Source organism: Mastigoproctus giganteus, chromosome 14 (genome assembly GCF_048544385.1).
Source record: "Mastigoproctus giganteus isolate SK-2022 chromosome 14, ASM4854438v1, whole genome shotgun sequence".
Lineage (NCBI taxonomy): Eukaryota > Metazoa > Arthropoda > Arachnida > Uropygi > Thelyphonidae > Mastigoproctus > Mastigoproctus giganteus.
In genome coordinates this window covers 98,727,691-98,743,558 of record NC_143588.1, presented here as the reverse complement: position 1 = coordinate 98,743,558, position 15,868 = coordinate 98,727,691, and the positions used below count along the sequence as shown (strand labels likewise).

At 35.5% G+C, this 15,868-nt stretch overlaps 1 protein-coding gene across 2 annotated transcripts in view; it reads left to right on the top strand.

Annotated features, from left to right (window-relative positions):
- The window catches only part of Uqcc1 (Ubiquinol-cytochrome c reductase complex assembly factor 1), a 59,534-nt gene that overhangs the window by 10,622 nt on the left and 33,044 nt on the right, over positions 1-15,868 (top strand). For both annotated transcript variants that reach the window (XM_090388820.1, XM_090388821.1), the window contains exon 3: positions 6,463-6,552. In XM_090388820.1, the coding sequence (XP_090244946.1) occupies positions 6,463-6,552 (90 nt within the window). The remainder of the gene's footprint in view (positions 1-6,462; positions 6,553-15,868) is intronic.

Here is a 15,868-nt window from a genome sequence, read left to right as displayed (position 1 = left end):
CAGATGCTTGGACCTTTGCTTTCTTGGGGGGTGGGGAACCATGATGTCGCCATTCCATGGACTGTTTTTTACTTTCAGGGTCGAAATGGTGTATCCAACTTTCATCCTGAGTGATTAGATGAGAGAAAAAGTCTTCCTCATTTTTTTTTGGCACAGAGCTAACAATTCTTGTGATTTCTGTTGTCGATCAGCCTTCTGGAAACCAGTCAATAATCAAGGAATCCATCTTGCACTCAATTTCCGTAAATGAAGTTGATCATGAAGGACTGTTTCAACAGAGCCCACACTAAACTTCACCTCCTGGGACAATTCATGCACGGATATCTGGTGATCTTCTATGATTAACGACCACTTTTTTGATTGTGCTGTCAACAATGGCTGAATGGGGACGACCTGGAATGGGCTCAGATTCTACCGATGTCCTACCACACTTAAACTTTCTATGCCAGTGCTTCACAATGCCATAGGATGGGGCTTCATTCTTATATACAGCAATCATCTCCCCGTGGATTTCTTTAGGAGATTTCTCTATCAAGAACAGATACCGGATTACTTCAACTTTGTCTATGATGCTACTTCGTCACACGTTCAGCTCTGTAAGAGAAAAAAATTAAGATACAGGGCTGAAATTTTACACCTTTAGTACAGAGATATGTATGATGCTACACACAAAATATCATGACTCTGATATGTGGAAGTAGGTGAGGGTGATTCTTTATTGAACCACCCTCTTTTGTTAAAAATATTAGGACAAAAAGAAGAAAATTTTATGGAAATCATTATATTAAAAAAATTGGAACATGAAAAATTTAATTTAAATATAACACAAATGATGATTTTTTAAACAAACTTTATGTTAACCACATATTTAATCATTTGTATGTGCCCAATCCCACATGTTATGTTGTCTTATTGGAAGAAATTGGAAATGTTTTCTTCAGTAAAGGTCCTATTATATTGTCATTTCATAATATCATTCATTTTTCTTAGAGCATAGGGATAAATATTTTGAACTTTTTGTCAGAATTAACATATTTAATTGTATTGAGGAAACTTTCGCTTTCATGTAATTTAATTTTTTCTTCTTTACCTTCTTTTCTTCATTTCCCATTTCACCTACAGATTTTTCCCCTTGAAATGCTGTTGCTATTTCATCTTGTTCTAGCCACATTTTCACACCACTCAAATTAATATTTTTCACAACTGTTGTGTAACTTTTGACACTTTTTTTTTATCTTTGATTTCATCTAAAATAAATAAGAATGTCCTCATCGTTTAATAGCTTTTTCAAAGCATTTGCTATTGCCCTCTGTCTTACTTTATTTCAAATTGCAGCCCAGTTTGCAAACTATGTTATAATTTTTAATATTGGGGACTGTCTTTTCTCCACTTGACAAGAATCACTGAACAAACCAAAAACTCTTCAGTTTTCTTTAAATATAAACATTTACAGTCACAATGTGCTGATGTGGGATCTAGTCAAAGATGTAACTGCCATCAGGGGTAAAGGGAAGGGTTTTTGCTTTGGTAAAAGTGACTACGGAGGCCTCAGACAGTATTTAAATTCTGTACAGTGGGACCAACTGATGATCTTACCAACAGAAAATTCTAAATGGGAAGCATTCAAAGAATTAATCTTGGAAGCTACTGTGCTTTTCATACCAACAAAGAAATATTGTTCAAAATGTCAGATGAACTAATGAGACATGTGGCAGAGAAGAAAAATGCATGGGATACATATAAATTATCAATGATGCAGAAGCCTATGGCAGATATAAGCTGGTCTGTAATCAAGTCAAAGGAGGTTAGGCAAGCAAAGGCAGATTATGAGAAATCTTTGGCAAAGGATGTAAAGAAAAACAGCAAAGAGTTCTTTACTTATGTAGACTAGAGGGAATGGGATGAAACAGAATGGTCCACTTGATATCAAAGGTTCAACTGTTGATGATCCTGCTCAGGTAGCTGACAAACTTAATGAGTATTTCGTATCTACGTTCACACATGAGGAGTTATTCAGGCAGGGGAATGCCAGAGGTTTATTAAACTTTGACAGAGTTAAATGAATTTTTTAATAACTGAGAGGAAAGTGGAGGAGAAATTGTTGAAGTTAAACATAAGAAAGACACCTGGTCTAACCCGTTTAAGAGCCTCATGAGGTCTTCCTCTCAGGTGCTTAGTTGCCAAGTTCCCACATAATCGGAGTCTTTCCTCATACAGTCACTCTTTTGCTGAGCTCACCATGCAAGTTGCCCATCTTTGGACCCTTTCAAGTAGCTCAGTGTCTTTTTTTCATTTGAGGTCTCCATACTTGGACACAATGTTACAAATGTGGTCTTACAGTTGCCTTATATAGTGGGATTATGACCTTCCTATCTGTACAGGATAATATTCAATAACTCATCAATAGGACACCACAAGCTTTCCTGGCCACCTGTTTACACTGTTTGGAAGACTTAATATCTACCTGTATTATAACTCCCAGATCTCTTTCTTTCTCTGCTGTTTTTAATTCAACCCCACCAAGTGTATAATTTATTTTGGGGTTGGTGTTTTCCAAATATAACACCTTGCATTTTGCTGCATGTTCATCACCCTGAATGAGTGCTGCTTGGTACTGATCATTAACAACTCGACCAATCTTTATGGCATCTGCAAATTTTGACATCACACCTTCCATCCCTTCATCAATGTCGTTTATGAAAATCAGAAACTACAATGGTCCAAGAACCAGTTCTTGGGGACCCCACTTCTGATGTTACACCAATCTGAAGAATATCTATTAATTCACAACCTTCTGCCCTGCAGCCACCCAGCAGTCTATCTTAGAATCGTTCCAGTAATCTCAGTATGTTTCAGCTTATACAGCAACCTCTCATGAAGAGACTGAGTCAAATGCTTTGCTAAAATCTAAATAAACTATGTTCTCTTCATCCAGCTCTTGAATAACTGTATCAGAATAGCTTGCTAGTTAGTTAAACATGCTTTTTTTCTTAACAAAACCATATTTTCTGTTCTTCAGAATGCCATTTCTATCTAAATATCCCTGGATTGCATGCCTAATCATTGCCTCTTAAGATTTTCCCTACTATTGAAGTCTGACTAACTAGTCAGACTTGAGGAGGTGGTTGTTTAGGGATGGAAAAGAACAACTTTTATGTATTGGCAATACATTGGCACTTCTCTAGTCCAAAGGAATCCCTCCCGAATCCAAAGATGCCCTCATAATTAACCTCAATGGTTCAATACACTCTGGCAGCTTCCCTCAAAATTATTGGGTATATGCCATCAACTCCAGGAGCCTTAGTTGCCTTTATGTTTGAACGTTTTTGTAATGATTGCATTTAATTAACTAATTATAACTAATTATTATATTTATAATTACTAACTAATAATTCATTTTAATCAATCAATTTTAGCTGTGAAAGGGGGGAAATGTGAAAAAATGCAGTGAAAGGAAATTAGAGGGAAAACAATACTGATATGATGCCAGAATTTGATGAGACCCTTTGGGACATAATGCAACACTCTAGTATATTGTAGTGGCACCCACTTTGGAAAGCTTTGGCTTAAATATTTTCATTTGAATTTAATTTTTCCTGGAAAGTTCTGCCTTAATGTTCTCATTTGCATTTCATTTTTTTCTTTTTAATGATTTTTTTTTCTTTTACAAAGTGATATGAAAATTAATGAAACAACTATTGTTAAAGAAAAATTTTCATTCTGTATAAGTAAAATATAGGCATAAAAATGAAGGCAGTCCAAATTATAGAGGATCTGATTCAGTGAAATTTTACTGTATTTAAACTTTTCTAATGTAAGGTAGTGTTTGGTAATCCATTAGAAGGGGTTTTAAAAGTTATTTCAGATTACTGTAAATGGCACCTCAAGGCATTTTCATTTAGTCATCTCAAGTCATTTCCACAAAGTCACTGTGAAGATACCATGCTCATGTTCCAGAGCAAGAATTCTACTTTCATACATGGATTTCACCCATCCCCCACAACAATACACTTATCCTTTATGCATATATTTTTGCAAAGCCACATCCAGTAGTTTCTTTATGTATAACCCTGATTTCAAAAATTCATTATTGGAACTACACATCTCAAACCAGAACGAGCATGATGCCTGAGTTTATAACTAAAGTGATGAATCTTGGTAAAACATCCCTGAAAGGTTAAAACCTCTGTTATGAGATAACAGAAGTTATAAACTGATATAGTACCCTATGAGGGTTATCCAGAAACCTTATAAAATAAAAGGTATGGATGTCTCATTATACAAAGGGTACTAGGAAAGTTTTGCAATATGACACAACAGTGCATCACAGGAAGCTGCTTGTTGCTGCATGTTGAGACATGTTCATACGTGAATAGTAGCCGCCGCGCCAAGTCGATGTGCTCAGTTATTCATTAGTAGTGAGAGTGTAAAGTGCTTGCGATGGCATCGTGGTCACGAAATGAGATAAGGACAGTTTTGCGGTATAATTTCGTGCGTGGTTTAACCATAGACCAGTGCTTAGAAGAAATGACTCTTGCACTAGATGATGATTGTCCACATCGTACAACGATATTCAGGTGGTATAGAGAATTCCAAAGGGGAAATTTCACTCTGGAGGATTCTGAGAGGCCGGGAAGGCCACGAACGTCAGTTACGGAGGAAAACGTTACTGCGGTGAGGAAAATGCTTGACGAAAACAGGCGAGTGACCTACCAACAGATAGAGGATACTTTGGGCCTAAATGCACCAGCAATTCATTCGATTCTGCAAGATCATTTGCACGTGAAGAAACTTTGTTCTCTCTGGGTGCCGCATCAACTGACTGAAGAGCAGATGACACGACGTGTGACTTGGTGCCGGGAGATGTTAAAAAAGTTTGATAAGGGACAATCTCGGTATGTGAACAACATCGTGACAGGTGACGAGACTTGGCTGTACTATTACGATCTGCCGACCAAGGCTCAAAACAAAGTTTGGGTCTTTGATGATGACGACACACCCGTAATTGTCAGAAAATCCCGATCTGTAAAGAAGAAAATGATAGCTGTATTTTTCAAATCGAGTGGAATTGTGGAACGTGTCGTTTTGGACACGCAGAAGACAGTCACAGCTAAGTGGTATACTAAACAATGCCTGCCTAAAGTCATTGGATCTATGAAGAACCTGCGGCCAAAATCAAGAATGGACACCTGGTACCTCCATCACGAAAATGCTCCAGCTCACCGCGCCAAAGCCTGCACCGAATATTTGACCACGACAGGACTGAAACTTCTCGAGCACCCTCCCTACAGGCCAGACCTTGCTCCCTGCGACTTTGCACTGTTCCCGCATGTGAAAATGAAGCTAAAAGGGAGGCGGTTTTCCAGTGATGAGGACCTTCTAAGGGCTTGGGACAACGAGTGTGCTTTACTCCCTAGTGAAACTTGGCAGAACTGGTTTAAAGATTGGTTTCGGAGGATGGAGAGGTGTATTGAATGTAGAGGAAATTACTTTGAAAAAATTAAATAAACAAAGCTGTATTGCAAAACTTTCCTAGTACCCTTTGTATATCTTAATAATTGAATGCAGTGTATCATGAATTACAGGGGTTATGATCCTTGGCAAGACCACAAAATTGAGTAATGTAAGTTGATCAGCTGAATGAAACAGAATGAAACCTAACAGAAAATCAAAACTCGTTTTGCTAGACATATGTCTAGGACTATCACACATAAAATCCTTCCATAACTCTAACCTTGTATGTATTTATGATTATTTTCCAGGCCCAAGAGATAATATAAAAATGTAAATTATATACAGTGAATAAGAAATCTGATATAAAATTCAAACATGGAATAAAGGTGATTCTCAACAAAAATTATGTGAGAACTTTACATAAGATACAGTACATTGCAGTAAATTTGGGGTTAATGGACAAAGTTAAGTAATAAGATTTGCTAAAATAAAAACATATCAGAAGACAGCAGTATCTAGAAGAATTAGAATAAAAGCAAAATTCTCTCCTGCAATGACAGCTTCATAAATAGTTCTCTCTGTTGCAGAGCCACTGAAAAATCAGTTGCTGAAAAAAATTTGAGAATGAGACACCTGCAGTTGCCGAGGTTGTTCTGTATCTGACTGCTGTTGAAAATTATTAGACCTATACATTTAGAGTTTGTTTTAAATTTTATTTAACATTCAGTATTTGCCTCTCTAAACTGAAAACATGTAATTGTTGTGATAGACAAAGACTTAAATGCACCTTCATATATGTGACAGACTGAAATATTTCCACATTTTAAGCTTCATATTTAATGAGATGAAATATTAATTTTAAAAAGTCATTTAAATAATTTCACAGTGATGAAACTAGATCATCTAAAATTCCCAAATTAAACACAGTTCAAGTTGTGTGAGTTTAGAAACATTATGATATCAGTGATAATGAATTTGCAGTAATCATTCTGATTTTTTTCCCTTCAGTTTCCAATAAAGGTGCCTGCTGAAAATGAACATATGGGAATATTTGAAAAATTGAAAACAAAGTGGAAATGGTTTTGGATTATTAAACCCGTGAGTATACTGATTAGAATATTTAATTTTATAAAATTTTGATTTAGTTTTCAAACCTCTGTTTATATAAAGCAATTAGCACTTGTAGGTAATATGATAAGCATAAACAAACAATTAGAACATAATAAAAATTAGAAAATAGTGCTGCATTGTGTAATGTAATTACTGTAATGTAAGCTGGATAAACATGGGAATGTTTCAGTTAATTTTAGCAATTAATTCTACTCTTATTTTAGTTATTGTTGATTGTATTTGTGCAGGCCTGTTAACACGTAAGCAGTCATGAAAAGATTGTTCTGTGTGCTCAGTCACTTCAACCTCTTGTGTGTATGTTTGAAAAATTAGCAAAAAAATAATTCCATATTGTTTCATTTTTGATTTCACCTATATTTTCAATCTTTTCTAAATATAACTGTGAAAATAAATTCATTTTTATATTAAAAATATTTACTTTTAATTAATTTTTGAAATTAAAACTGTCTTTAGACCTGTCAGCAAGCGAATTGCAAATTGAAAAAGCTCACATGCTTCAACAAATGTTGAAGTTTCTTCTCAGTAACAAGAGCACTGCTGTGTAAAATTTGAAGCATATTCATCAACAGTTGAAGTTTCCTCTCAGTAACAGGAGCACTGCTGTGTAAAATTTGAAGCATATTCATCAACAGTTTGATAAGCAATTGAAGGAAAATGTGCATCAGTAAAGCCAGCTCACTATTAATAATTGTATATGATAGATGCCACTCAATATGTACATATAATTGGGTTTAAATTCCTGAATTTTTCTAATTGTGCAATAATTAACAGAGATTTCCAGAATATTCAGTGGAGAAATCAAAGAAGATATTTTCAAAAACAGCTATTAGGAGTTTGTGGCTATTTGGATGGAGTAGGAAACCTGAAACCTTAAATATTGACTTGGGTGCATCCCCCAACTACGGTTTAATATGCTCTTTATGTATTATTATATTTGTCTATTTATTGGCTAATTTATTAACCTAGTAATTTATTAAATCTGTTAAAATATGGACATCCCTTACAGAATCTGTTTGAAGTCCTGTGCTTGCTTGCTTACCAGCTTGATGAGCAAGCATTGCTATTTTCAGTTCCTTAATCTTTTCATGATAATTAGTGCAAATTTTGACATTATGCGGGACGAATACTTTTTAATATTATTAATAATTGATTTTACATGTTTTAGTAGTTCAGAAAGTGGCATCTAAAAAATCTATGATGGCTTCATTTATAGGTGATTTGGAGGTAAAGTTTTTTTTTTAAAACTTTAATTTTTTTGTTAAGAGGTGATGAAATTTTATTCTGAACTCAGACCATAAGCTATGAAAGTAAAAACTTAGAATTTTGTCATCCTTTTACATGGAATATTTTATTGATCTGGTCAAGGAAAATATTAGTCTATAGACATCAAAGTGAAGTATTGTGCATATATATGTACAGACAAAGTAACTAAATACGATAAATATTTGTATTGACGATTTATTGTAAACTCTACTGACTTGGTTGTCATGCCGGAGTATAAACAGAAAATTTATTTATTTATTTATTTATTTTATATACTCCTCTGTGTGCTGTTTTTGGGTAGTACTAAATGACTCAAAATTTTTTGTGGGTTGTGGCAAGTTCATTTGTATTATAATTTCATATTTATGCTGAACTTTGAATTTAGTCTTTTCATGTCTGCATTAGTATAATTAGTTGCAGTTTCTTAAGGTTTTTTCCTTAGTTAAGCATTTAAATTTTTTTTTTAGCTTTTAGGATTAAATCCTATGAGGGTTTACATTTAGCTTTTTTGTCAATCCATTTTATTTTAATTTATCTCTTCTGTATGTAGATATTCATAACTATCTTAGTAAAGAAATTATTAATGCTGCTTATTAGTTATTATATAATTAATTTAATAAAATTTAATTTTAAATAAAATATTTGTTTATTTTTTATTACAACAAAATAAATTTCATTGTTAGATAAACCAACATATTTGTTTATTTCTATTCCTGGCTAAGAGAAAGGTAACACATAAAATAATAAACAAACAAGTTCTGATAAAAGAGCAGTTTTTATTTTATCACAAATTGAAATTTCATTTTTGTGTTTTTGGTGTCATTTTTCAAAATGAGCTTAGGCACCTGTAACCCATTGCTTTTGTTTTGTATATCAACAAAAATATTTTGTTCCATTCATATGTTGGTGACATTCACAATATACATTTTGTGGTCCACAGTGTACACTCTAGCGACATAGTATGACAAAACTGTGATTCTTATAGTGCATACATGTAATATGGTCAAAATTGTTAATGTAAATCAGAAACCTCACAGTAATAGCCACATAGTGCAAGAAAGTCACAGGCTTTTGCTGCACTGGCAAAAAAAAACAAACAAAAGTAGATAAGAAAATACAGGTGACCCCCACTTAATGCTGATAATTCGTTCCGGAAAAACAGAGCGCTAAGTGAATCTGCACTAAGCGAACAGCGCATTCCTATAAGGTAACATATGTATTTGTGAGTTGTGATCGGTGCCATAGGATATTTCCTAATCAATAATAAATGTAATTGAAAAGATGCACAAATGTTGGTCAAAATATTTAATATTCAAATATTTGTACATATAAAATATTCTGCATACATACGTATATAATTATGTGGTAACTACTTATGCATCAAAATTAAATTTAAAATTCCAATTAAAATCATGAATTTAATCATGAAAAATGTGTCTATTTTGGGTTGTACTTTGGCCCTATTCCTGGTAAACTAAAAGGGGTTTTAATTTTAAATCCCCCACAGCGTTACCACCCAACAATAAAATCAACCGATCCTTCGCCGCTTTGAAACCTGGCATGATTTTTTCTTCTTTCAATATGAAACTTCTTTTAGGTATTCATTTCCAAAAAAGTCCTGCTTCATCCATGTTAAAAACTTGTTGAGAAGTATAACACATAATACTCCTCTTCAATAATTTTAACAAGTTCTTTTTTGAAAGTTTCGGCTCCTTGATCTGCACTTGTGGCTTCTCCCTGGATTTTAAATCTATTCAAGCAGCCCTTACTAGTTTTAAATGGTTCCACATTTATTATTTTTTTTTTTAGGTGAGTTTTCTTCAGATCATCATATAGGCTCTCTCTCTCTCTCTTTTTTTTTTTTTTTTTATAAAATTTAACTTAACTGAATTCTGCATTGGATATTATCTTCAATAAAATTAGTTAGTCTCTCCATTTCGAACCTAATAGCCGGCCTAGCCCTGCTTGCAGTGGAACAGCTGTCTTTCCCGCTGATAAAATTAATTCTTTATTTTTTATAATTATTCTTACAGTTAAACTTCCAGTCCTAAATATGGCACACATTCGCTTGATGTTGACCGGAATTGATTCGCTTCAAAACGTCTAATTTAATTTTCAAATTCAGTCTTTTTCTTACATTTATAGTCTTCTTACTGCGCTCAGACGTTGTTGCTTTTTCATTCTTATTGGCCATTATTAACTCTTCGAAAATGTAACTGCATTAGTTGCATTAATTATGATACAACGTTTGAGTAAATAACCATTACGCCCGATGTCTAATGCTGTACTGAGGGATGACTAGACTTTGGATAAATGCATATAATGCAAATATTACAAGCAGTATACTTGATCATTTTTTAAAATGTTGATCTTGGAACTACGTAACAAGTTACTGTACTGCAATTAAATTAGTATGCGAGAAAATTTCACTGAGCGTGCTAAAATTTCCCAAATCGGCATGGGAAACGCTTTAATGCTGTTTTGCTATTCATTTTGAAGATACCGACTCCATCAAATAAAATGATTTCGTTAAATATGCCCAAAAATGCAATCTATAAAAGAGCGTTATAGTGATATGTGGCAGCGTTATAGTCAGATACAGGTTATAATATAAGAACAGCATTATAGCGAATCAGGGTAAAGCGAACCACATTATAACGAGGGCCTACTGTATAAATTATTTGCTTCCCTCCTCACGTTAGCATTAGTAGAGGCATATGATGCAAGAAAGCAAGCTTATGCAGCATCAGCCAAAAAAAAAAAAAAAAAAGCACGCTCCCATTTCACCCCTCCGTTCATTCCAAGTACCTATCCAGCTGAGCCTTAAATTTATTTAGGCTATCAACTTCCACAACAAAGGATGGAAGTCTGTTCCACCAACCAACCACCCGCTGCCTAAAGGCAGACTTCCGCACGTCTATCCTACATCTGTCTTTCCTCAATTTGAATTTATGCCCTCTCAGGTGATTTTTCTGAGCTAGAGCAGAGTTTACATAGGTAAAGAGTTTACATAGGTAAAGAACTCTTTGTTGTTTTTCTTTAGCATTAGCATTAGTAGAGGCATATGATGCAAGAAAGCAAGCTTATGCAGCATCAGCCAAAAAAAAAAACCCTTCCACTTAACCCCTCCATTCATTCGAATTACATGTCCAGCTGAGCCTTAAATTTATTTAGGCTATCAACTTCCACAAGGGATGGAAGCCTGTTCCACCAACCAACTACCCGCTGGCTAAAGGCAAATTTCCGCACATCTATCCTACATCTGTCTTTCCTCAATTTGAATTTATGCCCTCTCAGGTGATTATTCTGAGCAAGAGGCAGTATCCCATCAGCATTGAGCATGCTCAAACCATTCAAGACTTTGTACACCTCTATCAGATCACCTCGCCGGTGCCTAGTCTCCAGACACTGTAATTTGCAAAACTTAAGTCTTTCTTCATAAGAGCAACCCTTCGTTCTGTTCACTAACCTTGTTGCCCTTCTCTGTACTCGTTCCAGCAGCTCTACATCCTTCTTGAAATGAGGCCTCCAGACCTGTATACAGTACTCAAGGTGCGGCCTGACCATTGCCGTATACAAGGGAATAATCACCTCCCTATCCCTGCTAGAAAAATTCCTGTATATCATTGATATTAGAGGATATTAGAGCTGGAAAAGGAATTAGAAAATGTGAATTGGAATATCATCGGTTTGGCTGAAACAAGAAGAAGAAATGAGTCACTTATAAGTCTATCAAGTGGAAATCTGCTGTACACCAATGGAAACAGTGAAAGGAGTGAAGGTGGAGTTGGGTTTCTGGTCCATAAAGATTTAAAAAACAACATTTTGGAATTCAAAAGTACATCACCAAGGGTGTCAAGACTAATACTCAAGATTTCTAAGAGGTACAAGCTAAAGATTATAATGATTTATGCACCAACATCGAGCCATGATGATGAAGAGGTTGAAGAAATGTACACTGAAATTGAGAGTCTTCTAGATGAGCAGAAAACCCACTACACTATTATTATGGGGGACTTCAATGCTAAGGTTGGAAAAAGGCAAAACAGTGCAGAAAGAGGAACTATAGGAAATTTTGGAATTGGTGAAAGAAATAAAAGAGGTGAAAGACTTGTGGAATTTGCAGAATCTCAAGGACTGTCAGTAATGAACACTTTTTTCAAGAAAAGGGTGAACAGAAAGTGGACATGGAAGAGTCCAAATGGATTAACAACTAATGAAATCGACTTCATCCTCACTAACAGAAGATATATTGTGAATGATGTTACCGTCCTGAATAAGGTAAATGTTGGAAGTGATCACAGAATGGTAAGATGTACACTTGATATAGATGTAGGAAAGGAAAGGAAAAAACTGACTCGAGTAAATAATACAAAGGTCTTTGAAATAACAGAGGAGGAAAAAAAGCAGTATGTACTGGAACTTAAGAACAAGTTTGAGCTTCTGCAGACTGCTCAGGACCAAGATATCGATGAGGAGTATTACAACTTTCTGAAAGTGATAAAGCCCAAGAAACCTATAGGGAAACAGAAATCCAAAGAAGAAAAAATTAGTCAAGAAACACTTGTCATGATGAACCAAAGACGACAAATGAAGAGCAAGAAAAACACTGACAGGGAAAAAATTGAGTATACTGAGTTATGCAAAGCCATTAGAAAGAGACTCAGAGAGGACATAAGAAGATTTAACACAAGAAAAGTAGAACAAGCATTAAGGGAAAACAAAGGATTTAAATCAGCAGCCATGAGCAGTAATACAGAAAGACAAATGATACTGAAACTGAAGAATAGCAATGGTGTACTTATAAACAGCAGAGAAGGCATAATTCAAATAGCAGAAGACTACTATAGAGAATTATACAAGGAGCGAGGGAATGATACCAGCAGTGGGGAACATGTATTGCAAAGTAGCAACACATACGACATACCTGATATTCTTCCTGATGAGGTAGAACATGCATTGAAGAAAATGAAGAATCGGAAAGCCCCGGGGGAAGATGAAGTTACTGTAGAGTTGTTAAAATTGGGAGGAAGAGACATAACACAAAAACTGGCAAGGCTCTTCACAAAGTGCATTAGAAAAGGTGTGATGCCTAAGCAGTGGAATAATGCAATCATAGTTTTGCTGCATAAGAAAGGAGATAAATCAGAAATTGGAAATTATAGACCAATTAGCTTGTTATCCCATATCTACAAGTTGTTCACAAGGGTCATTACTAACAGATTAGAAAGAATACTTGATGAGAATCAACCTAAAGAGCAAGCTGGCTTTAGGACAGGATTCTCAACTATGGATCACCTTCACGTAATATCACAGCTAATGGAGAAAGCAAATGAATATAAAACACCATTATGCCTGGCATTTGTGGATTATGAAAAGGCATTTGACTCCATACAGCATAAGGCAATGTTTCGGGCACTGGAAAGACAAGGCATAGATACTCCATATATTATGATTTTGAAGAAAATATATGAGAGTGCTACATCCTTTATTAGACTAGACAAAGACAGTAGCAAATTTAAAATCGAGAAAGGAGTTCGACAAGGAGACACAATATCTCCGAAGCTGTTTACTGCTGCCCTTGAGGAAGCTTTCAGAAGATTAGACTGGTCGCAGAAAGGAGTCAATGTGAACGGAGAGTACCTAAACCATTTACGATTTGCAGATGACATTGTGGTCATAAGCCACGATCCCAAAGAATTAGAGGAAAATCTTAATCAGTTATGCAGAGTTAGTAAGGATTTTGGACTAAAGATGAATATGGCTAAAACAAAAGTAATGATGAACAAGTATGCCACGGAAAGGGAAATAATGATTGAAGGAGCAGTAATTGAAAAGGTGGAGTCATATACTTATCTGGGACAAGTTATTAGCTGTAATAATGATAAATGGCTGGAAGTCAAGAGAAGAATAAATTTTGGATGGATAGCATACAGGAAATATAGCCACATACTGAAGAGCAATATCCCAGTTTGTCTGAAACGTAAAATAATGAATCAATGTATACTCCCCACCATGACTTATGGAAGTGAAACTTGGGCACTCACCAAAAGAATGGAAGAGAAGCTAAGAACTACACAGCGAAGAATGGAACGAATTATATTGGGAATCAGACTGTTAGATAAGAAGAGAAACACATGGATTAGGCAGCAAACTCAAGTAAAGGACATTCTTATCAAAACTAAAGAACTAAAATGGTCTTGGGCAGGACACATAGCTCGAAGACATGATGACAGATGGACTAAGAAAATAACAGAATGGTACCCAAGAGGGGCTAGAAGAAAACCTGGAAGACAAAGGCGGAGATGGATAGATGAAATTCATGAGTTTTTGAGTAGTAAATGGATGGCCAGTGCTCAAAACAGAAGGAACTGGAAAGTTGCTGGAGAGGCCTTCATCCTGCAGTGGATTGAAAATGGCTGATGATGATGATCATTGATAAGACACCATGAGCTACTCTTGCAGCCCGTCTGCACTGCTCAGAGAACTTCATATCTGCCTGCACAATTACCTCCAGGTCCTTTTTATTCTCTACCACTGTCAGTTTAGTACCACAGAGTTGATACGTTGCTCTGGAGTTGCTGTTTCCCATATGTAGTACTTTACATTTGTCAATGTTAAACTTCATTTGCCACCTCTCAGCCCATCTGCTCAACCTTTCCAGATCCTGTTGCAGCAGCATAGCGTCAATAGCGTCCTTAACAACCCTGCCAACCTTTGTATTGTCTGCAAACTTGGACATTAAGCTTGATATACCATCATCAGTATTATTTATAAATACAGAAAACAACAATGGACCCAACACTGAACCCTGAGGGACTCCACTAATAACATTAGTCCACGATGAGCAGCGTCCATTAATTACCACTCTGTGTCTTCTGCCACTCAACCATCCCTTTATCCATAGCAACAATTTGCCACCAATGCCACACCGCTCCAATTTGTGAAGCAGTCTTCCATGTGCAACAGTATCAAAAGCCTTTCTAAGATCCAAATATGTAATATCAAAGTTATTCCCTGCATCCAATTCTTTTGTGACTACATCATAGTATCCAATCAAATTGGTCAGGCAAGACCTTCCCTTAACAAAACCATGCTGTGTCTGAGCTATAACTGAATTCGTGTCAAGATGATCCTGCAGTGCTTCTTTAACCAGTGCTTCCATTAATTTTCCTGGATCCTTTGCATCCTTTGCAAAGGATTTCTCATAATCTCCCTTTGCCTGTCTAATCTCCTTTGTGATTTGGTTACAGACCAGCTTATATCTATCATAGGCTTCCATGTCACCCATTAATTTATACATGCATTTTTCTTCTCTGCCACATGTCTCATTAGTTCATCTGACATCCATTTAGGCCTAAACCTTGAACAATATTTCTTAGTTGGTATGTAAAGCCTTGTAGCTTCCAAGATAAATTCTTTGAATGCTTCCCATTTTGAATTTGCTGTTAGAAACTAGGCACCTCAGAGGTAACCTGATTGAGGTTTATAAGGCTCTGAGAGAGGTTAGTATGTTGAATGAAGGCGAAATTATTTTCACTGTTATGTAGAATTCCAGAACTCTGGGGTATAAATTCAAATTACAAGGGAAGAGGTTCAGACTAGATTGTAGAAAGTTTTCTTTTAGGTAGCAAGTTGTTGATTGGTGGAACAGGTTGCTTTCACAGGCAGTTGAGGCTGGCAGTTTGAATAAATTCAAAAAGTCAACCAGATAGTTATTATGTAGAACAAGAGTAGCCTTGTGCAGGCAAAGTTTTTACGGCTGAGGAACGTAGAGAAGTTTTTTCTGTTTTATTAACTTAAATTGGCTTGAATTGGCATATTAACTTATTTTCCAGTGTAGCTCTATATTCCTAGTTACGATACTTAGTTTAAATTTTAACGTAGATAGAGATTTTGTAGGTTATTACTTAGTATCGATAAGGGTATCCAATCCACGTGTTTTACAAATTTTGCAGAGCCGGTGACCCGGAAGTTTTTTAGCTATAGTTAGCTGCTTTATTGACCAATTGTTATATTA